This window comes from Lates calcarifer, linkage group LG13 (assembly GCF_001640805.2).
Source record: "Lates calcarifer isolate ASB-BC8 linkage group LG13, TLL_Latcal_v3, whole genome shotgun sequence".
In the NCBI taxonomy this organism is placed as follows: domain Eukaryota; kingdom Metazoa; phylum Chordata; class Actinopteri; family Centropomidae; genus Lates; species Lates calcarifer.
In genome coordinates, this window is record NC_066845.1 from 17,497,583 (window position 1) to 17,518,801 (window position 21,219).

Here is a 21,219-nt window from a genome sequence, read left to right on the forward strand (position 1 = left end):
AAGGTGCTGGGAAACACAGCTGAACAGAGCAGATGAACCACATCCACTAACTTGAGGTGTCTACACACTGTTGTCAAGATCCATTGTTAGATTGTTAGAGTTTTAATAACCAAAGAATGACTCCATAAACTTACAGCATATCATATTCACTATTTACAAATTTATATATATATATTTTACAAAACATAACATTCATAAATTAATAGATTTGACATTCAAGTGCATCATTTCCTTCTATAAGTTGTTCAACAGATAAAATGTTTTCATGCAGAACACAGTCCAGTCTCCAGTTTGACTTCATCTGTAGTACAGAGCCATGAAAGGTGTGTGCGAGAGGTGAACGCCACTGCCCTCACAGGACATCCCAACTCCGGCCTGACTGCAGCCCAGGATCAAGCCCAGCTCCAGGGTAGGCAGCGCTTTGGCCACCCCATCCCCCCAGGCGTCGCCGTCTGTGTCCTGCAGAGTGCGAGGAGCTGGCTTTTCTCCTGGTGGGGAAGAAAACACCACCCGCCGCATGTTCACCAAGCTGGGACCCCCCCCGGCACCACCTGCCGCCTCCTGCAGGCTCTGGAAAAGGAACAGCAGATCCACTCTCAGCTCCACCGTGCTGCCCCGCAACCACAAACCGTACCTAAAAGAGGTGAGAGATAAAAGAGTTTTAACCAGGCCTGAGTTTGAACAGTGAATTAGTAAAAGTATATGACATACTGAGAGTAATGTTCTAACCTTGTAGGGAGGCCATGCTTTGCCATGAATGGAAGCACAGGGTGGACATCCAGGTGCTGCGGGTTGGAGAGTTGAAGGTGAAGCTCTGCTCTTGTAACTGTCAACAATAAAATATCCTTGGTGAGGAGAAACTCTACACCTGTATCTGGGGAGAAGCAGAAGAAGAGGCAGCCATGAAGTCTGTCACAGAACAAGCATTTTTCATATCACAGAGCAGCACATACACTCCTGTCAGGCTCCATTCTGGTTAATCCCAGGGATCTGAAAAGACTCTCTACCACAGAGGTGATGTTTTCATTCCTAAAACCTTGTTAATCTGTCAGCAGGACATCTCAACAATTCTTGGAGGGGACATTAAGCCAGCTGAGACTCATTTATATGCAGATAACACAGTCCTCTATACAGCTGTATTAATCAAGCTATTAATGTTCTCCAAACTGCTTTTTCACTTCTACAGCTTATGATGTTCCTGCAGTGTCACTCTTTCAGCACTACTGGGTGGACTTTGCTGAGTGTAAATGGCATCTTGCATGTGTGTATATTCAAAAGTCATTTTTGGGAAACAAGTTTTATCTTTAGTTCTAGGTGGCTACACCATATCTGAATTTTGCTAGTGAGTGTTGTTCACCACTGTAAAAAGGGTTTGTGCTCTGAAACCCTGTAGACTGGTTGGTGTGTTTTGCACTACAGTCCTCCTGTGGTTACAGTAGCTAATTCCATGTGTCTTTGAGCCACATTTAGTGGCATTAACTTTTAAAGATCTTCATTTTTCTGGCTGAGCCCTGCGGCCCATCAGGCGCCCTGCCCATGCATTTCTTTGTAAATCACTCCAGACCAACCCAACACAACCAACACATTTAAGATCTGGAGTAGAAGAGGAAAGTTTATTAGAATAAAGCATAGATCTATATAGTCTTACCTCCTCTCAAGCGACCTTGAATCCCTTTTACGCTTCTGCAGTTAAGTCCCTCCTGACAGCAATGGTAAACCCGTCGCACAAAGCTAAAAAGAGATTTCCCTGGGAAGACCAGGCCCCAGGAGGCTCCCGGAGAAAAAGGCCCAACACGGAGTTGCAACATTGTTGCGTTATCCTCAGGAGCTGGTTGTGTGTTTTCCAGCCAAGGTGCTGCCAGCTCCGTGCATCGCTCCCGGTGCGCCCCTTCGATCCCGCGCCTCCACCGCCTCAGCGCGTCCGTGCGTAAAGTTTGTCCGGAGGACTCAGGTTCAGTTTCCGGCGACTGTGATACAATTCCCAGCGTGTCTACCGCGCGAGCAAATACTCCAATGTCACTTGTCATCACCGAGAGAAGAAATAGAGCAATCCAAATACAGTGCGAGGAGGCCATGGTGAGATTTCTAAATCCTGACCTTTGGATCTTCACGCATGAGCAGCAGGCAGCTTTTCTGTGGTGCCAGCTCTTCGGTTTGCGTGCTATATACCCCACTGACAATGGGGACATCTTACCACTTAGAATTTGAATCCTGACCCTCCTCACAGTCCCTGCCCCTCTTTTGTCCGTACCTTTAACCACCCATTTGCCCCCCGCTACTTTCTTTTAATGCGCCTGCATAATGAGGCGCCCCGAAGAGCGCCGACCCCAACCATTCAAATTCAACTACTCAGCTAATGACTCTAATTACTCCATATTTGGATCATCAGGAACGAGCTCATTTACAACACACGTAGCACAGACACATTGGGACAGAACATGAATAATAACATTTTATGAGCATGTGTGTGACTTTGCGCACGCCATCCTTCAGTCAGATGTAACCATTCTGAAACGAGGCATTAAGCCTGGGGTGGAGAACGACGGGGGCCAGATTGCAGGGTCACATGTATGCCGCTGATGGCCCTAATAAGACCGTGTAGCCCCTGTGGTTTTTACACAAGCGTTTACAGAAGTAGCTCACGTAAGACTCAAAACTGAGAGGATCGTGTATTCATTTAATTTCCACTAATAATGCACCACAGCGAATCTCTTCTCAGAATTCAGACATTTTGTAACAAATGACACATCATTGAGTGGGGGCGGGGGGCGGGGGGGGACGACTGTAGATCTAGTAGCCGAATAGTTAAATACATTTTTTTTGTTAACAAAGAGTTGATTTGAAATAAATAGACATTTTTATAAAAGTTTTTTAAAGATTATTTTAGAAATGTATGTAAAATACCAACACAGTTTTGCAGTATACAGGAAAGGCACTAGTCTAAATTTGTTTTTAAATGAATAAATAGAATGAGGAGGAATTATTACATTAACTGCATTCAGGACATGACTGAACTTAAAATATGTCTAAAGTGAGAAGGCTGCAAAATGTGTGCAGGAGCTTAAAATTGTGGTTGATACAAAGAGCATTGGGTTTTAGCATAACAGAAATAAAATGTGGACAAATTGTACTCAGGTAAAAAACTACAACTATGACTAAAACCTCATGAAACATAACCTGCCAAAACCTTAACAAAAGACATTATTCAAAACTTATTTTCATAGCAAATAGTGATGATATAAATAGAAAAAAATGTTGTGCATAAAAACATCATATGCACATATACAAGCTGTTGTGGGAACCAGATAACCACAGCAGTGACCAAAAACAGAGGAAACTTTTAATCCTATTTCTTTTCTCAAATCTTCTGTGTTGATTTTTAAGTTATTCACAGGACAATTCTTCATTAAATAAGTTGTGTGAGAGCAGATGTCTCACTCACAGCAGGTTGACCCCGTGTTTCAGTAGTCTGTGTCGGGCCTTGCTGGGCAGCGAGAAAGCGCTGTCCTGGTGGTTAGGGATGCCGGAGTTTCTCAGTGATCCCCCGTGCTGCTGGAAGTAAGTCTCCTGGGCCACGCTGCGGGTTCCATAAACAGCAGCGCCGGCACTCCTGCAGTGAAAGTGTCACAGGCATTTACATTTCAAGCATGTGGGATGACGACATGCAACCGAAAAGAGCAGAGTGACACGATAAATGAGACCACAGAGCAACAATAAGGTTTTCTTCTCTGGTAAATGTGAGTTGTTGCAGTGCGATCGATGAAAGTAAAGGAAAAACACATTGAAGGGATGTGATGATAAACATGATGAACTGACCAACCCCCACCCCCAACTTCTCCTTGAGGAGCCATGAAAGGTACGAGAAACCCCCCTCCTCACCCCCACAACCACCACCGTGTCACTGCCATACTGACCTGATAATAGCCTCCTGCAGAGTCTCAGTGTTACAGAAATGTGAGTGAAGAAGTGATGTGGCTCGGACAAAAGGATGCTCCAGGGCTCCCCCTGGTCGACCAGACAGGTTGGCTGCGGAGACACACAATAACGGTGGCGCATTAACCTGGACAGGCATGCCTGCTGCACAAAAGGAATGCTGATCACAGTCTCACTAATTAGCAGTTAGCTCATGCAAAGACAAATATAGACGACCAAACCACACCCCAGGTAGCGACGACAGGACTTATACTCGCTCTAGCAGAAAAGGGGGAACTGGAAGAATGGGAGTCTTACTTGTCAATGTGCTCTGAGTGCAGTCAAAATGGGCAAAGATGTAGGCTCCTGGAGCACCTGGGGCCCCTGGAGAGATAGTTCTCAGATGGGCCTCCAGTCCATTGAGTGATGCCAGGCTGCTGTGATACTGGATACAAAACCATAAAGGGCGAATCAAATATTTGCATTACAAAGGCAAATTAGTGCACTCATGCACTTAAATTCAAATTCTTCTGAGTCACAGCTGGTGGATTATAGAGGTAGACATTGTAATGTATTACATCAGCTGTGTCATGAAGCTTCTTTTTGTTCCACTCATCAAAAGAGCTAAGGTCACAGAGTTTCAGTATGAAAATGTGACAAAGACAGCTGAAATCTGTTATGAGCAGGGTTGCTTTTGTTTCTCACCACTTCCTCCATAGAGGCTGTGTCACTCAAGAAGTGAGGCTCCACCAGCAGGGCCAGCACCAAGCCTTTAACCCGGTGCAGGTACAGCGTCATGGGGATCAGCGGACTCTCCTCTGGGTTGTCAACAGAACCAGAGCAAGGAGGAGGATGTCGCACCTCCTCCTTGTGACCTTGTGCACTCCCACAGCCAACTCCACCATCTCCCACCACCTTATCATCATGTGTTTCCTCACTGCCGGACTCAATCCCTCGAAAGTCGAACACCGTCCCACAAGCATCTCCTCCACCTCCGTTGAGGTGGGACACCGAGCCATCTCCTTTGCTATGTATCTGGCTGTCTCCTCCTCCATTGCTGTGAAAGCTCTGATAATATGACTCCTCCAGCACTTCATCCTCAGCTTCACGGGAGTGTTTTCCATTTGAGAAAGGAAGCTTGAGGGACTGTGGTGAGGGGTTAACTGGGTCAGCGGTGTTCTGTAATGGAGATGGGCTAAACACAGAGTTATCTGATTCTGACAAGCAAGGGCTGCAGGACACCTTCTGGGGAGACTGGGAGGGACCTGGATCAGATGAGTCTGACTCAGTGGAGGCCATGTCAGATAATGTTCTTGACAGGCGGGTCTTCTTCAGGGGGGCATCTTTGCGTGGAGTAGAATGGGAACTGAAGGGTGGAAAACATTTTGAGACAGTCAGATATATCTGGCGATGTTATCCAAGCATCCTGTTTTAAGCAGGTTTTGTCAGTTCAATACTTCCTGTATGCAAAGTAAGTGACTCTCAAGAAGGGAAGACACTACCTGAAATCTTTGTCAACAGGAGCGGACTGCAGGTACTGGAGTTCAGACATGGTCAGGAACACTGTAGTGGAGCTGACAGCAGCACCGAATGAGCTGGAGGTGCTCGGTCCATTGGGCTTCTGGGCCTAAATCAAAATTTAAAAAACTGGCCTGTTAAAGAAATAGTTCAACATATTTGGAAATAAGCTTATTTGGTGTATGGTGTACCAAATAAGCACACTTCTAGTGCAGAGAGTTAGATGAGGACATCAACTTGATGTAAACATGCGAATAAAGTTCCCAAACAGTTTTTATTTGGAAAAATAAGTGAAATAAAATAAATATGAAGCTGGAGCCAACAGTCAATTAGCTTAACTTAGTACAAAGAATGCAAATAGGAACAAACTGTTGACCTGGCTTTGTCCAGAGGTAGCAGAGGCTGTCCAGTAACAAATCTAAAGTAGTCTAAGACATAGGCCACTATATGCTCTTTTGAGGAGGGTCAGGATTAAAATTCTTAGTGGAAAGCTGTCCTCATTGTCAGTGGAGTATACAGCAGGCAGGAAAATATTTGGACTAAATTTCACGTCCTACCTTGGTGTACGTTTCACTCTCATGAACCATGACCTTCATTGTAAGCTCTGGAGACATCTGTGTGCTCACAACGCTGAGGAGGAAAGGCAGGAAAATTCTGGTTTTATACTGTGCTGCTTACAAAAAAAAACTATCCCACTGAGAGATGGATAATGTCAAAATGTCAGCCTACCTCCCTCTGAAAAGAATACAGCCGGCTAACACTAGAGGGCAGCGCTGACAGGCCTGAAGAATGAGGGCCGCTTTGAGCAGCAGAAGTGGGTCGACCTGAGAACAAAAATTCAATTTGTCACCAGCCTGTGTAACAAGTCGTGAGATAATAACTTTATCCATTCAATTATTACAGAAAGAGACTTATGCAAATAAAATATTATATAAATATAAAATATTATATAATAATAAATTATTTAAGTGGTTATATCATCTATCATGTGACAGACTTATCTGCATGAAACAACAGGATTTGTTTTAAAAGTAGCACATTTTGTCCATTATAATTTGACCTTTCACGGTCACAGGCCACAAATATCCAGGATTTACTGGCACTGGATTTGTGCACATCAAAACTGATTCTCTAGGTACAGTAAAAATGCAGAAATTAGCCTCTGCATGTTTGTTAGTGAGGGCTTACACAATACCACAGGACATTGTGACATAGCCATATCCTGTCTGAAGACATCTATATACAGCAGCAGCATTAAAGAAGCCACTGCAGGTTAAATGCAGAAGTCTGTTTTTTGTACATACATTAGTAGAGTCGATGGTCCTTAAACAGCAGAAGATGCGATGAAGCTCTGAGGATCCTGACTGCAGGTGTGAGAGATACTGAGCCCATCGAGCAGCCAAAGTTTCCCGACTGTTGAGCTACAGCACAAAGCAAAGTTCAAATGACAACATGCAGATGCAGAGATGGACATAGTACTTCTGGTTTCAAATGTTTTGATGTTTTTTTTTCCATTTGTTTTTTTTATTACAGTACAAATCATTTTGAATTTCATTCTGAGGCAGCCCAGACTTTCAAAATACAAGCCTTCTGTAGAACTGTTCAGATAAGTGGAGACTGCACCTGGTAGCTCTCTCGGACAGAACCATTGTAGAAACAATAAAGATCTATTAACTGATCCAGGAGCTCACAGACACTGATGGTGGGGACCTCCACTGAGCAGCCCAGAGCCTGGGAGGAAAAAAGAGAAAAGGACCATATCCCCAAAAATAACCGTCAGAGACTCATATTCAGGTCAAAACAAAGTCATCTTGAAAAGTTACAGCTGGACCACCTGTGCGAGCACTCACCCAGAAGAAGTCATCTCTCATGCGGATGGCATACTTGTTGCGGCTTAGCCTCAGCACACGAACAGGAGAGGAGGAAAGCTCAGAGACACAGCGGGCTACGCCAGCAAGCTGTCCACACAGCAGCTCCTGTTTATCTAAAGGAGTCTGAAGGAAGTACACAAAGAAGTGGTTAACTTTAAGGTCACAGAACTATAATCTGTGGATTAAAAGATAAACATGCAAACAAGCACTGGAGAATCATTATTCTACTCAACATACATCCACCCACAACACAACCAAAGGTGTAACTTGCAACAGTTTGTCAGAACCAAACCTCTTCAGGATAGAAGTAGCAGATTCCCTCTCTTGTGGGGTCACCCTCTCCTTTGACCTTAGATCCATCATAGAGGAAGAAATAATTACACCTGCAAAATAAATATTCAAATAAATGTCTAGAGTCTGAGAACTGTGGTTTACCTCGATAGAAAAAAGACTTATTTCTATGCTTGACAAGAGATGTTAAACATATACTGAAGTTGCTGTTGTGATACTTCAGGTGTAGCAGAAAAAAACAGCAAGCTAAGCTGTGAATACCAGCACACTCAGTATAATACATATCAGGATTCATCAGCAACATGTAAGTTTGATTTTCATTAACAATCATCTTTGTTTAGGGGCTGGAGAATAGGGCAGAGAGCAGGTATGAAGAGAGACTGGCTTGGTTTTAGACAGGAGCATGTTTGTAGTCCATGCTGCAGGCAGCAGCTTGTTTCTGTATTTCAACACCAAGCAGACTGCATCTCACCTCCTTATTAACTCAGACATGTCCGACACAAAAACCAGGAAAAGCAAAACGTTCTTCCGTCATCAGTTATCTTGTATCCAGGTATTCCCACTACAGCAGGCTGTAGGTGCACTCAAACAAAAAGTAGAACTTGATGTTTCAGCTGCGGATCCGAGTCAGATGTTTCAAATCCTCCAACACACCGCAGACTGTCAGCTGCGAGGGACATTTAACAACAACAAGTTTTACATGTTAAACACTGACAGCGACGGCTACTGTTTTCGGGCGCTGTTTATACTCCGTTCGCCCCTAAAATGAATCAGCCTGACAGAGCCGCTGCAACCTGAGGAATGCGGGTCAACTTTGGTCACACGTAGTGGAAGTCATGTGAAAGTATGGCAAGCTCAGTGGGACAAACTAGCGCGCTGTTCAGAAACACTCAACGAGCCTTGCAAAACCACTACTACTTAATTTACTCAAGTAAAAATAACACTTAATAATGTCCAGCCGAGTAAATATCCTGCTGTCACTATTTTAGTGAAGAATAAACCGTCAGTGTGTCAGTGTGATAAATGATGTATTATTTACTGTGTATGCAGCTGATTGAAGTGGAGCTAAATTAACTGATAATTAATTAATAGTGTTTTATTAAATGGTCAAGCAGAATTTAAAAAAAAATGTCAGCAGTCAGAAATGCAATGGACAGTGATGTATAAATTCTCCGTTTAAATGAATGAATGACGTGTATATAAGTAGCCTATGTATATAAATTACCTGTTACGATGATGATGATTGATATTATTGTTATTATCATTAGTAGCAGCAGCAGCAGCAGTAGTAGGAGGAGGAGGAGGAGGAGGAGGAAGCAAACATTATTAGTTTTGTGACCAAATAGTTAGATCCTGCCTTTATTTAATCCCTCTGAAACATCTGTGATAGTTTCATATCTGTCCTGGAAGGAAATGTTGCACTTAGAACTGCAGACGCTGATGTTGCAGGAATGTAAAAAGATCAGAATATTAATTCTGCATGCAACAGCCTAGATATAGGTGGAGGGTTTTAACCACGATCAGCTACATCATTCAACTCTGGTCAGCTGCTTTAAGTTCTTCTTTTAACCTGAAAGGTAAAAGACTCAGTCCTTCAAGTCTTCGGAAGATAAAGATAAAGATAGATAAAGAAATAACAGTGAACAAATCAAATGTCACCTGTTTAAATTAGGCTTTCTATAATCGTTTAATCGCCTGTAGCCTACATAAATTGCCCAGTCAAGAGAAGTATAAAATTCATGGAATGTCACACTGATTATATGTCGTTATTAGTGGCAACAGACGGCATTAAACGGAAGTTTTAAGTGTATTATTCCCTCTGAAGCCATGATAAATCCTAATTTCAGTGTTCGATTGAGGACGTCTGATGGAGTTGACCGTGAGCGCGCACAGCTCTGTCAGCCAATGGCTGCATTAAAGCTCGATTAAACTAGAATCGGCTGCTCGGGAGATAGGCATGCGGATATGTTACATCTACTCTAAGTACAAGACCCACGTTTATGTACCAGATTGACTCTTTGGGAGGGAATTTGTGTTCCCAATAAATCGCAATCAGTCCGCCATTTTGAAACCTCCGTGCAGGGCCGTGCGTGAATGCAGAGCACTGTGCGCTGCAGAGCCGCAGGAGGACGTCCAGACCTCTCTGACAGGAACCTGCTGCTGCCGCTTAAGACCTGCTATGGACACACAATCTGTGTAGGATTTCACAATACAAATGGCTTTATCGAACAGCATCTATTTTCTAAAACACTAATCTTACAGAAGATAAATGTCAACAGTTTAGTCAGACTTGTTGAAGCATTTTTAACTTCTACCCCCAACCAACATCATATTTACAGATTTTTAGAATGAATGTAGAATGTACCTGTATTATGCACTATACATGTTGATACGACCTTAAGCACTTTGCGGATCACACATTAAACAAAGAACAGTTTTATTGTTTCCCAGTAAGACCCTTGAGATAAATTATCTTGTTTTACATGTCACAAACTATTCTGTATTGTACTGGGTGCATACAAAAATAATTAATAAATACATAGTCGAACACAATAAAGACAAAAACAGAAATAATAAACAAAATCAACAACTGCACTAATTTATAAATATATTAAAATAATTAGAATACCACATTGATTTTAAATATGACAAAAGGCTGTTTTTCAATAATCAAAGAGACTATAGGTGTGATGATAAAATGAGTCTAAACTTTAGAGAAGAGTGCTTTTTACCTCTTTCTTTGCAAAAAAAAAAAAAACAGCAATTTCTTGGTATTTAAAGACAGAGATAATTATAGAAAGATTTTTTACTGTGTAAATGCACAGGTGACTTAGTGTCACACGTTGGAGCAGTGATACCATCGTGAAATCAATTTCAATTTGTTTTTTCTGTGCTGTTTTTCTTGTGCTGAATTTGCGAAAAGACCAGACTGAATGGAGGAAAAGCAGGGATGCTGTTAAGTGTCAGTTGATGTCTATCACTGACAGACCTCAGCCTGTCAATGATAGCCAAATATATAAGATAAATATAATGACTTTTGTTATGTTGTCTCCTGAAATTACAGGACTATGTGTTGTGTGTCTATAGTTGGTTTTTCTGTCTGTATATTATAAAGTATTGTGTCTTTGTCTGTCTTTTTCTTAAGCCGAAAGCTACCAAACAAAATTTTGTTATGTGTATGCATAATGACAATAAAGAATTCTTGATTCTTGAAGAGCAGAGAAACCGCTCCTACACTACTCATCTGATGTGGGTATTAGTGCCCTCATATTAGAGCCATTCATTGTTTCATTCATTCATTCATTTCAAATGCAGTGTGCAGTGAGTACAGAGCCAAAACAACCAAAGTGTGTCAGTGCTCTGTAACTCATGTGATAATGGAATCCTCCTGGGGCGCAGGGTTACATGGCCGCTCTACAGGGGCTCCACTCACAAGCCCCTTTTCATAACCCTCCCACCTTGAGCCCTCAGTGGGCCTCAAACCAGCTTTGAGGGCAACTCCTGCCAAAACAATGCTGGGATAGGAATGACCTTTGGGCTGTCACAGTCTGAGGATTGCACTGGATACCCTCTGTGCTGCTGCTTGTGTGGAGCTGTACAGCACAATATTGCAACAGTGAGAAAGGGTCCATCATAGTGTTGCAAACTTGACCAACCTAATGCATTAATGAGAGACAGAGCTGTTCACAACTGCTGTTAAATCCCCAACCCACACTCTACACTCTACACCATTAGGTAAGGAAAAATATGACTGTATGTGATATAACTGAAATAATTTATTCCAACTGTCTAACCTAAGTAAATCAAACTTTAAGTTATAATAATAATAGGATAATAACACTAACATCTTTCTGCATGGTCACAACAGCTGCTTATCAAGTAATAAGATTTCTTTTTCCAATTTCTTCATTTTAAGTGCTCTGTATGCCATCTGTTGGTCTCGGTTCTCTATCTCCTTTTTGAGGTAGCAGCAGTAAAGGGCCTTTATGTCTTCTGTTTGCTTCTGCAAAAGAAATTAAACAACACATGTTCTCATATGGTTCTTATTCTCTGTCATTACCATGGCCCACTATTGACACACAAACCTCACCTCTGCACTTCTTCCACCGGTTGTAGCACATGCTGAGCTGGACCTTTCCTGGAAGCTGCTACTGTGCACATCCTGTAAACAATAATCAAGTCCATGTGCTAAGCTTTAAAGGGCTGATGGCAAATAGCTGAAAAAAAAAAACCAAAAAGAAAAGGCATCTTTAGAAGAACTTACCCCTTCAAAATGTGCATCACTGACGTCTGTCTCATCGCTGCTCAAGCTCTCTGGTTCAGTCTTTGTTACAGGCAGGAGGAGCACAGGATGACCTGACACTGCAGTGGTGGTATCAACATTAAATTAAGCTTTGTGGTAAATTCCAGAAGGACTTTAGTGAAAGTACAACTACACCTACCACTGATAAAAGAGCTGTCAGTTCCAGTCATTGGCTCAATACAGGCACCCCCAGGGAGGACCTCCACTCTCAGCCTGTTGTCTTTATGCAGCAGCACATCCTCCTCAGCAGAAGTCAGTGATGGGGTTGCTGACCCCCCCTCGTTCCTCAACACCTCGACCCTTCGTCTTTTTGCTGCACAAGGATAGATCAGTAAAGTTAAACATTCTCATGGACATTACATTACAGTGATGAATGTAGACTTAGAATAAGTGGGGCAATGAGTTTTCAGATCTTGCAATGCCACAGTGTAAAAACACTCGATTAAAGATCCTGCATTCAAAAACCTAAACACAACTACATGAGTATTATCAGCAAAATGTATTTAAAGTATTAAAGTTAAAGTCATTATGCAGCAGAATGACTCCTGTTAGAGCTTTATTATTCTATAATATACTATTGAATCAATTTTACTGATGTATAGTTATGTAAGAAGAATTTTAATGCATCATTAAATTGAGGTGTAACTACTTTTAACTTCTTTTTGCACTGTTGGGTAATTTATAACAATGCATTATATTTCAGCTGGGTAAATATATTGGAATGAAAAGTCCAATATTTGCCTATGAAATGTATTGAAGTAAACAGTATCAGGAGTACAGTACAGTATTTGAGTAAATGTTATTTGCTTATACCTGTTTGCACTATGTTTTTGTGTTTGACTTTCACTTGCTGCCATGTCCTTTTGTAGCCGCTGTCTGATACCCTGTGAATCATGGAAATTAATAACATGATTATTCTCTAGTACACATACATTATCATCAATACCTGACTAATATTATGAATTGACTTTGGCTGGCTACAATAGAGTCTTACGCATTGATTTTATCAGCAATTCTCTGCCAGGCTTCCTCTCTCAGTTTTGAGGCGCTTGTAGTGTTGGACTTGGCTGTCAGTATCTCTCTTTCTTCTTCATACAACTTCAGAATGAGTTCCTGCTCTTTAGAGCTGAAAAAATGTGCCCTCTCATGTTTTTTCATCATCTGAAAATCTATAAACACACAAAAATAAATGCGCTGTAAATATAGATTCACGAGAGTCAAATGTGTTACTGTATTTGTATAGTTTATTGTGTTATTAGCTCTTGATCAAGGTCTCCTCACCTCTGTCTGTGTACATGAACTGTGATCCGGGTTTCGGCGTGCGATTGGTATCCCCTTTATGGCGGAGCGGGTGCGCGCAGTTATCCGAGATGTTTGAATGCTAGATTTAGTAATCAAATCGTAATCCACGGTCGTGAAACAAAATAAACCCGAGCTGATTCGACGCAATGGTTAGTTATGACACGAGTCACATCATCAATAACGGACTAGGCGACGGAAATGGGGAAAAGATAAGCGATGCCATGAAGCTGGAAATCAGCGAGCTTTGTTAACCCAGGATTTTCTAATTCGGTTTATGGCGCGTTCACGTGAAAGAGGTGGAGTCTAAAACAAACACCGAGTCACGTGTTACAGCTACGGTAACAGGTCTGGAGTATAATGACAGATGAGATTGTTCCACCTGGGAAATTTGGTAAAGAGACAGTTATTATGTGGAATAGCAGATACTGTGATAAGCAAACAATTAAACTGCCCAAAAAGAACAGATACACGTATTGTATATTTTCTGTTTGGCCTGTTGGCACATCAAGCAGCCAGGCCTAGACTTTAATGGGTATAAGACATAAGTGGATGGGTGTAAATTAAATCAGTGATGGCTGAATTAATTTAGCTGCTCCAGATTCAGGCTCTTGATGTTCTGGTTTATTGGGACACATGAATAGAATAATGTAATATAATAAATGTTGTTAGTAACACCTGTGTTTTTTTCCTTTTATGTCAAGACAAAATATCTGCTGTGGAAAAGGCATATTTGACTTCAAGAGTTGTTTTTCCCCCCTCTGAACATTATTTTTGTATAATGATCAGCAAAACATAAAATTAGTAAAGAATACAATACAGTGAGTGAGCATTATAGTGGGAAATGGACTATTCACATTGAGATGCACTGTGTGAAATCACCTGTGTGGGTGGACTGGGGGTGTGCAGTGTCATATAAGATCTAATCATTTCAATTAATTCATTAAAATTCAAAGAGATGTAAAGGCAAGACTGGTTATACTATGGGAACTTGTTAACCCATACACTAGTGCATAGCCCTTTTTTACAGCAAACATTTTGACATGTCAGTACAAGGAAAGCAGTTGTTACTAATAACATTACCATAGCCTCTCTAAAATCTAAAGTGTTGCAGTGCGAGGCACCATGTCAGTGAGCCAGCATGCACAATACCCTGAAACTGAAGCAACTAAATGCAATTCAGTCATCTCTTTATTATTTATGTTGTTTTTCATGTTGTGACATGTTAAAATGTCTCCTGTGAAAAAGGTTTATTCATATTCTTGAATACAAACTACATCACACCAACAGGCAGAAGAAATAAAACATGAATTGAGGTAATAGTTACTTTATTTAAGTTAAATCAGTTTAAGCTGACATTTTGTTTAATGGTCCAGAACAAAGGAAACTGTTGGTTTTGGTGCCCCGTGTTGAGAGCACAGAGGTAAGTAAACAAAAATGAAAAGAGTAAACTGTGAATAGGAGTGTGGTCCAGTAACATGCTGAGGGACTGGTCCCAGTTATGAGATCTTGAGGGAGGATTTACTCATCGACATCCTCATAGCCGTCAGGAAGGGCATTCACATGTGGGTTGTGGAAAAGGGTTTTGTTGCCATCTCCCCAAGGGAAAGGCTGTGAGAAGAAAAAACACGACAACACATAATTAAGTACAAATACAAATAAAAAATAGACACTTTAGACAGAAAATTTGCAATGTGAATTATTTAAGTCACAAAGTCAGACCTTGGAGCGAAGACGAAGGTGGCTGTAAGCGATAAACTCTGGCCGTTCATGGCCATGATGCTGCTGCTGTCTCAGGTACATGTTCAACAGGCAGACCGCAACACCAGGCAGGGCAACCACAAAAGAGAGCATCCTCCATTTCTCAGCTGGAAGAGAAAGACAATAACAATTAGCCTAATAAACAATGCAATTACATCTCCTGACACTAGGACTGATGAGAATTAAAGTGCTCTTTAGACATAAGATGCAACCTTAGGACATGAGAAAATTAAGTTTCTGATGTTGATGACCATACACCCACAAAGTTGTACATCTGGTTGTGAGGTGTTATGCTACTACCTCCAGTGTGCTCTTTACCATGACTAAATGTGGGATATCACCTGTTTACATCACTGGAAGATACTATCAGTAACTATACACAAAGGAAAGGACAATTAACAGCAGATTTATGAACCCTGTTTGGCTTTTGAAAGATAATGCAAATGGTACTGTAGTGGAAAGTTACCAGATTCAGTCTCTTGCCTCCCAATTAAACTTCATCCCAAACAAAACCATAAAAAAAATCAAACAAGTTAGAAATCGTTAGACACATATGGACAAACTTAATCAATGTTAGAGTGGATTAACAATCAAAATAGTACACTTTCCATTCTCCTTACCCACAAAGAAACAGTATCTGCATGTGTGATGCAAAATGTTTTATATTTTCATTTTCGAACAGGATCATCATTAGTTCAAAAAATAATTCCCATCAAAATATACAACACTGGGTTATTAACTGAGATAATACCAAAGGTTTTTATTACATTTCCATAGGATAAATGTGCTGCTCTGTGATAATCAAGGTCAGGAGCATGATTCAGCCATAATGCAGTACATAAGGTTGTGCTGAAATCCCTCATAACTTACAGATGAGTGCCCTCTGATATAGACTTTGTACCCAGTTTACCACAACACCATGAGAACCTCTGTAAGCTCCCGCTTTCAAATTGTCTCATGCCATGCCACCTCAGTGTGCCGTTCAGTTATATATATCATTTTATTCTGCCTCTGACACTTACATGAACATGTCACTTACTAGATATTATTATCTTGAGTCTTTAACAGTGTGAAAACGATCACATTCAAATTTGAAAGTGGTCAAACAACCGTCCTTCATTTTACTTTGCTCATTTTCTTTTTGCCTCAGATCTAAACAGAAAAACTAAAACATGGCATAATGATGTTAAGTGTCTTGTTTTATAGGACTGTTGTCTCTACACATTAAATCTGCTTGGAATAATCTTACTTATTTTTGCTATGCCCATGTTCCTTTAAAAGTTATTTTGCTTCTCCCTACAGTACCTGTGAGTATCTTATGTCGCGTTTCTTTATCTTAACTGTTCGTCCTTCTGTAAACTGAGAACACAGATTACCATCAGTCCAGTGACCTGATGTGACACTGTTTCTCTTCAGTGTGTAGGACGTGTTGTTCGTGACACTGCTCCGACGTCGAGGCATGTAAATAGCAAACTAAAGTTAACTACGCTAAAGCTTTGTCAGTGACTGGGCTAATGCCTTGATGGGATGATAAACAAGTCAGAAAGTTGATGTTTTGTGCAGCTTCCTTCCTCTACGTGTTGTCCCCTGAGCTCCTGCTAATGCTAATATAGCTAACGCTGGTCCCGCAAGGTCATCGTCAAACATAACAAGTTGTCGAGAACAAAACTCAAATTAAATTCGGTCATCGAAATTTAACAAGGTGCTACAATTACCTAAAGCGCCATGTCCACCGCTAGAAGCAGAGAGCTGACGCCGGCTCTGGGTCAAAGAAGACCTCAGGAGGGCTTGGGTGATGCGTCCGAAAGCCGCCATTTTCCTGTCTGAGAGGGGAAGGAGCCGGAAGGATTTTTAAAATAGAGGTGTCACGTGGGGCTCAGGCTTGATATTGCGCCCCCCCCCCAGTGGTGAGACTGAGAACTACAGAGACAAACTGAGCAGTCAGTCATGAGGGATTTACATGGAAATTTGGAAAATTATAAAACAACACCAGAGGGCAATGTAATGTAAGATTGTAAATCAGCTGACATGTGTGATTTACCTGATTGTGAAGTTATTTTGTACTCTCCACGGACAGAGCTGTTGTCAGCCTGTCCAAACTGGTGATACTGAGATTCCATTGCTGGAAGAAATCAGATTCATTTGGATGAAGAGATTTCTTTTAGACCCTTTAATGTTCTTAGTGCAATATATAATTATTTCTAGCTTTAATATTGTCATGTGCAGTCTGGAAAATCTTAAAATGAATAATCAAAGTATTCAGTCCGTGGACAAATCGAGATTCTCAGAGTGCAATGCCAAATACAGGGTCAGCTAAATCTCCCTTGTTTGTCTTCAAGCCAAATATGTTAACTATTAACGGCTCAATGAATACACCTCTGCCATTATATACAGTATAATATGCAAACATTTTCAAAGATATGAAGCTAATTGTATTAAATGCTTTACTACATTTAAATTATGATATAAAAGCATTGCCCTCATCGATATCTAGAGTATTTACTGTGTAATTCATGGTGTCATCTGAACATACATGACAGTGATTAGCGCACATTTCTGCATTGCTATGGATCTCTATACATACTGAAAATAAAGACTACAAAGACAATTCAAGAATAAAAACAGACTGCTGAACATTTATCACTCACCTTCACCAACCAGAATATCTCTGAATTTCTTCTTACATTACATAAGCAAAGTATAAATTGTGGAGTTGCAAAGATGAGATAATCTTTTCTTTATGGAAATGTGCCAATATCACAACCTAAAAATAGGCCTACGATATTACAAGTTACAGTCCTGCATTCAAAATCCCACCAGAGTAAAAGCAGCCTCTAGAAGTATCATCACAAAATGGACTTTAAGTATCAAAAGTAAAAGTATTCAGTCCACAGGAACCTGGTTCCTGTGACAAAAAATGCCATTATGTGAGTTTAAACTACTTAAAGTACAGTTAGGCACTTAAAACTTTGACCCCCAACACATGGGTCAGGCTCCCCCTCATAAGGTTCACAAGCTAAATCTATAAAGTAGCAAAGAATGAATGTAAAGTACAAGTACCTCAAAATTTATACTTAAGTACATAAGCATAAACCACCAAAGATAACTGAAGAGTCACAGCAACAGAAATACTCTATACACTAACATAAAAAGGAACTATAAAGTTATTTAGGAAAAAATACAAATAAATTGAGGGGACAAGGAAGTTGCAGTGAAAATAAAGTGTGAAAAATGCATCTGAGGAAATGAAATTTGGTGGTCAAAGTGTCTTATGTTCTCAGATAGCAGATTGTGTGATAACACCTAACACAAGCCAGAACAGTGCAAAAAGGTCACTGTAGGCTATCTGACAGGCTCATAGTCCAGTTGTTTTGGTCCTCTGAGATCAGTGGTGATTGAGGTCTGATAGTCTGTTAATGATGAAACAACCTAGTGCAAAAAGTTATATCATAATAACCTCAGTATTCATATATTAATATGCAGGAAATAAGACGTGTACTGAAAACTGAGATATACTGTACAAATCATCTTTTCACTATATACATAAGGCAGCAGTTCCCAACCTGGAGGTCAGGTCCCACTAAAGTTGTTGCAAGGTGAATCTAAGGCCCCCGAGACTATTACTACTGTAGAAAATAAGAAAAAAACTAAACAAAACAAAAAAAAAAAAAAAAAAGAAATATATCACGAGGGGAAAATCCTTCTTTGAATGAACTGCACACACCTCGTAGACGAGAAGCTGTGAGACAACACTGTTTTGTAATCAGAGCTCTCAATCAAAACAGATTGAAAACCACTGTGCTGAGGTGTGGAGCAGTCTGTTTTCACTCACAGACATATGTAGTGACGGAAGTTACAGTGATAGTTACAGTGATAATGACAATGAAATTAATTTGTGTAATTTTGTGTTGCATATATGCAACACAAAATTACACAAATTAATTTCAATTATTAAAACTTTTTTCAATTATGGGAGAGAGACCAGATTCCCCTGGTCTCTCTCCCATAATTACCCAGAGGTATGGTAAACATCTCACATTTCACAGGGAATGAAACAAACTCTTACCTCCTATGTCTGATTATAGAACAGTATAGTGATGAATAATAACTAAACCATTGTAGCCACGTTGAAAAAACATTCCCTGTGATTGAAATATAGTGTTTCTCTTTAAAGGGGAGGACTTTCTATGATCTCATGATCAGAGTCCAGCCGGAGAAATTCAGAGACATTCTGGTTGGTGAAGGTGAGTGATAAATGTTCAGCAGTCTGTTTTTATTCTTGAATTGTCTTTGTAGCCTTTATTTTCAGTATGTATAGAGATCCATAGCAATGCAGAAATGTGCGCTAATCGCTGTCATGTATGTTCAGATGACACCATGAATTACACAGTAAATACTCTAGATATCGATGAGGGCAATGCTTTTATATCATAATTTAAATGTAGTAAAGCATTTAATACAATTAGCTTCATATCTTTGAAAATGTTTGCATATTATACTGTATATAATGGCAGAGGTGTATTCATTGAGCCGTTAATAGTTAACATATTTGGCTTGAAGACAAACAAGGGAGATTTAGCTGACCCTGTATTTGGCATTGCACTCTGAGAATCTCGATTTGTCCACGGACTGAATACTTTGATTATTCATTTTAAGATTTTCCAGACTGCACATGACAATATTAAAGCTAGAAATAATTATATATTGCACTAAGAACATTAAAGGGTCTAAAAGAAATCTCTTCATCCAAATGAATCTGATTTCTTCCAGCAATGGAATCTCAGTATCACCAGTTTGGACCGGCTGACAACAGCTCTGTCCGTGGAGAGTACAAAACAACTTCACAGTCAGGTAAATCACACGTCAGCTGATTTTGGTTCATATTTTCAAATGTCACCTTAAACTACAAGAACATGTCTGTCAATGTATGTAGGTATGAAGAGGATAGTGCCTTTTGTTCTCTATGGCGTCCTGGTGCTGCTGCTGTTGATCCTGCTGATGGTCACCGGGATAAAATGTACATCTTCAAACACATTGCATGAAAATGAAGCCGGCTTGTTCATATATTGTTATATGCTAATTATCATGTTACTATTTTCTTATTTCAAAGTCTCCCAGTTAAACAAGGAAGTCACAGATGTCAAACTTAACCTTGAGAGAATCAGCAATGGAAAGAAGACTTCATCGTCTGGTTCGGGTGAGGAAAAGGTTTTTCAGGGTCTGGATAAGTTGATGAATCCATGCAATCAGTCTATTCAACTGTTGTTGTTTTTTGTGGCTTCTCTGACAGAAGGTAGAACAGTTGTTCAGGAGGTCCCCTTGCAGCAACGTGAGCCAGTTAGAGGTAAAAAATAAATAAATAAATAAAAAAAAGAAGAAAAGAAAAAAAAGTGAATACTTTAATATCAGTGAAATCAGAATTCTGTGTTATTTTCCCCAGTCAGACTGTCTGACTTGTCTCCACCTTCATCAAACCAGGAACATGCAGGGAAGGATGGATGTCTTTCCAGAGAAGCTGCTACCTGCTATCCAAAGTTGCCCTCACCTGGAACCAAGCAGAAATGCAGTGCCAATCACAGGGAGGACACCTGTTGGTTCTGAACAGTGTGGAGGAGCTGGTGAGTTTCAGTGGAGCTGTCAACTAGCTATGATTGTTTTTTATACCAGTATTTCAGCACATAAGGTTTAAAAATAACCTTTTTATTTCTAGGACTACATTTCAGAAATTGCTGACTACAGACCCAGCTACTGGATTGGACTTGTAGAGCGAGAGAATGAGGGACACTGGAGCTGGGTGGATGGGACTGACTTCAGCTCAACCCCGACGTAAGAGAAATGTGAAGCTAAAAAAAGTCAAAAGGCATGAATAAATGCTCAGGAAGGGAAGTCATCACTATGTGGTAACATCATTATTCCTCCTCCTTCCTCCTGTATGCAGCTACTGGGATGAGGGTCAGCCTGACAATTGGGACTACAGAGTGAACGGGGAGGACTGTGGGCAGCTTCATGGTTCTACAAGACGCAAACGCAAGATGTGGAACGATGCCGACTGCAGCATGCAGTACCGGTACATCTGTGAAGCCAGGGCGTGAGAGACAACATCATCACAAGCCTGTTATTTTGGGGGAGAATGGTCAAATGAAGACTGATGCAACTCATGTGTCTGATATCACTTTATAATTGTGAGTGTAGATGGCAAAAACAACACTAATTTGCATGTACATCTGTGAGGCTTTTCAATAAAACAACAACTGTGAATACAAT

At 40.6% G+C, this 21,219-nt stretch overlaps 5 protein-coding genes across 7 annotated transcripts; 1 reads left to right on the top strand and 4 right to left on the bottom strand.

Annotated features, from left to right (window-relative positions):
• Nucleotides 1-79: 79 nt before the first annotated feature.
• si:ch211-170d8.2 (uncharacterized protein LOC571755 homolog) lies at nt 80-2,506 on the bottom strand. Of its 2 annotated transcripts, none has more exons than XM_018669716.2 (3): nt 1,649-2,506; nt 730-826; nt 80-634 (listed from the first exon to the last, which is right to left on the bottom strand). In XM_018669716.2, exons 1-3 carry the CDS (start codon nt 2,187-2,189, stop codon nt 298-300), a joined length of 975 nt encoding a protein of 324 aa, XP_018525232.1. In that variant the 5' UTR covers nt 2,190-2,506; the 3' UTR covers nt 80-297. The 2 variants fall into 2 exon arrangements, with proteins under 2 accessions (XP_018525232.1, XP_018525230.1); XM_018669714.2 differs by having other exon boundaries at nt 730-874.
• A 151-nt stretch (nt 2,507-2,657) lies between these two features.
• On the bottom strand, nt 2,658-8,424 carry hps4 (HPS4 biogenesis of lysosomal organelles complex 3 subunit 2). The gene is made up of 12 exons (XM_018669713.2): nt 8,065-8,424; nt 7,594-7,684; nt 7,281-7,424; nt 7,054-7,161; nt 6,735-6,851; nt 6,160-6,254; nt 5,988-6,060; nt 5,415-5,539; nt 4,618-5,278; nt 4,231-4,357; nt 3,915-4,026; nt 2,658-3,610 (listed from the first exon to the last, which is right to left on the bottom strand). The coding sequence occupies exons 1-12, from the start codon at nt 8,082-8,084 to the stop codon at nt 3,439-3,441; spliced, it is 1,845 nt and encodes a 614-aa protein (XP_018525229.1). The 5' UTR covers nt 8,085-8,424; the 3' UTR covers nt 2,658-3,438.
• A 1,588-nt stretch (nt 8,425-10,012) lies between these two features.
• si:ch211-107p11.3 (GT1 domain-containing protein) lies at nt 10,013-13,510 on the bottom strand. Its single transcript, XM_018669700.2, has 7 exons — nt 13,177-13,510; nt 12,890-13,064; nt 12,709-12,779; nt 12,035-12,208; nt 11,857-11,954; nt 11,683-11,754; nt 10,013-11,595 (listed from the first exon to the last, which is right to left on the bottom strand). Exons 1-7 carry the CDS (start codon nt 13,190-13,192, stop codon nt 11,452-11,454), a joined length of 750 nt encoding a protein of 249 aa, XP_018525216.1. The 5' UTR covers nt 13,193-13,510; the 3' UTR covers nt 10,013-11,451.
• Nucleotides 13,511-14,505: 995 nt separating this feature from the next.
• Nucleotides 14,506-16,820, bottom strand: LOC108878738 (cytochrome c oxidase subunit 6A1, mitochondrial). Its single transcript, XM_018669701.2, has 3 exons — nt 16,671-16,820; nt 14,917-15,062; nt 14,506-14,805 (listed from the first exon to the last, which is right to left on the bottom strand). Exons 1-3 carry the CDS (start codon nt 16,768-16,770, stop codon nt 14,716-14,718), a joined length of 336 nt encoding a protein of 111 aa, XP_018525217.1. The 5' UTR covers nt 16,771-16,820; the 3' UTR covers nt 14,506-14,715.
• Nucleotides 16,821-19,119: 2,299 nt separating this feature from the next.
• On the top strand, nt 19,120-21,218 carry asgrl1 (asialoglycoprotein receptor-like 1). 2 transcript variants are annotated; one of them, XM_018669490.2, is made up of 8 exons: nt 19,120-19,199; nt 19,726-19,806; nt 19,889-19,972; nt 20,066-20,152; nt 20,246-20,299; nt 20,434-20,573; nt 20,666-20,781; nt 20,894-21,218. In XM_018669490.2, exons 1-8 carry the CDS (start codon nt 19,151-19,153, stop codon nt 21,045-21,047), a joined length of 765 nt encoding a protein of 254 aa, XP_018525006.1. In that variant the 5' UTR covers nt 19,120-19,150; the 3' UTR covers nt 21,048-21,218. The 2 variants fall into 2 exon arrangements, with proteins under 2 accessions (XP_018525006.1, XP_018525008.1); XM_018669492.2 differs by lacking the exon at nt 19,889-19,972 and having other exon boundaries at nt 19,136-19,199.
• The last annotated feature ends 1 nt before the right edge of the window (nt 21,219 follows it).

Coding starts and splice junctions, on each gene's coding strand:
- LOC108878738 (XM_018669701.2), bottom strand. CDS start 16,770: ATGGCGGCTTTCGGACGCATCACCCAAGCCCTCCTGAGGTCTTCTTTG. Junction 15,063..16,670: donor CGGTGGACATGGCGCTTTAG/GTAATTGTAGCA, acceptor TTTCTCTTCCAG/CTGAGAAATGGAGGATGCTC. Junction 14,806..14,916: donor ACCTTCGTCTTCGCTCCAAG/GTCTGACTTTGT, acceptor TTCTTCTCACAG/CCTTTCCCTTGGGGAGATGG.
- hps4 (XM_018669713.2), bottom strand. CDS start 8,084: ATGTCTGAGTTAATAAGGAG. Junction 7,425..7,593: donor GCTACTTCTATCCTGAAGAG/GTTTGGTTCTGA, acceptor TACTTCCTTCAG/ACTCCTTTAGATAAACAGGA. Junction 6,061..6,159: donor TGTATTCTTTTCAGAGGGAG/GTAGGCTGACAT, acceptor TTTCCTCCTCAG/CGTTGTGAGCACACAGATGT.
- si:ch211-107p11.3 (XM_018669700.2), bottom strand. Junction 12,209..12,708: donor CAAAAACATAGTGCAAACAG/GTATAAGCAAAT, acceptor ATCCTTGTGCAG/CAAAAAGACGAAGGGTCGAG. Junction 11,955..12,034: donor TGACAGCTCTTTTATCAGTG/GTAGGTGTAGTT, acceptor CCACCACTGCAG/TGTCAGGTCATCCTGTGCTC.
- si:ch211-170d8.2 (XM_018669714.2), bottom strand. CDS start 2,189: ATGTCCCCATTGTCAGTGGGGTATATAGCACGCAAACCGAAGAGCTGG. Junction 875..1,648: donor TCAAGGTCGCTTGAGAGGAG/GTAAGACTATAT, acceptor GCTTCTCCCCAG/ATACAGGTGTAGAGTTTCTC. Junction 635..729: donor AAGCATGGCCTCCCTACAAG/GTTAGAACATTA, acceptor CACCTCTTTTAG/GTACGGTTTGTGGTTGCGGG.
- asgrl1 (XM_018669490.2), top strand. CDS start 19,151: ATGATCAGAGTCCAGCCGGAGAAATTCAGAGACATTCTGGTTGGTGAA. Junction 19,807..19,888: donor CAAAACAACTTCACAGTCAG/GTAAATCACACG, acceptor CAATGTATGTAG/GTATGAAGAGGATAGTGCCT. Junction 20,574..20,665: donor TGAACAGTGTGGAGGAGCTG/GTGAGTTTCAGT, acceptor TTTTATTTCTAG/GACTACATTTCAGAAATTGC.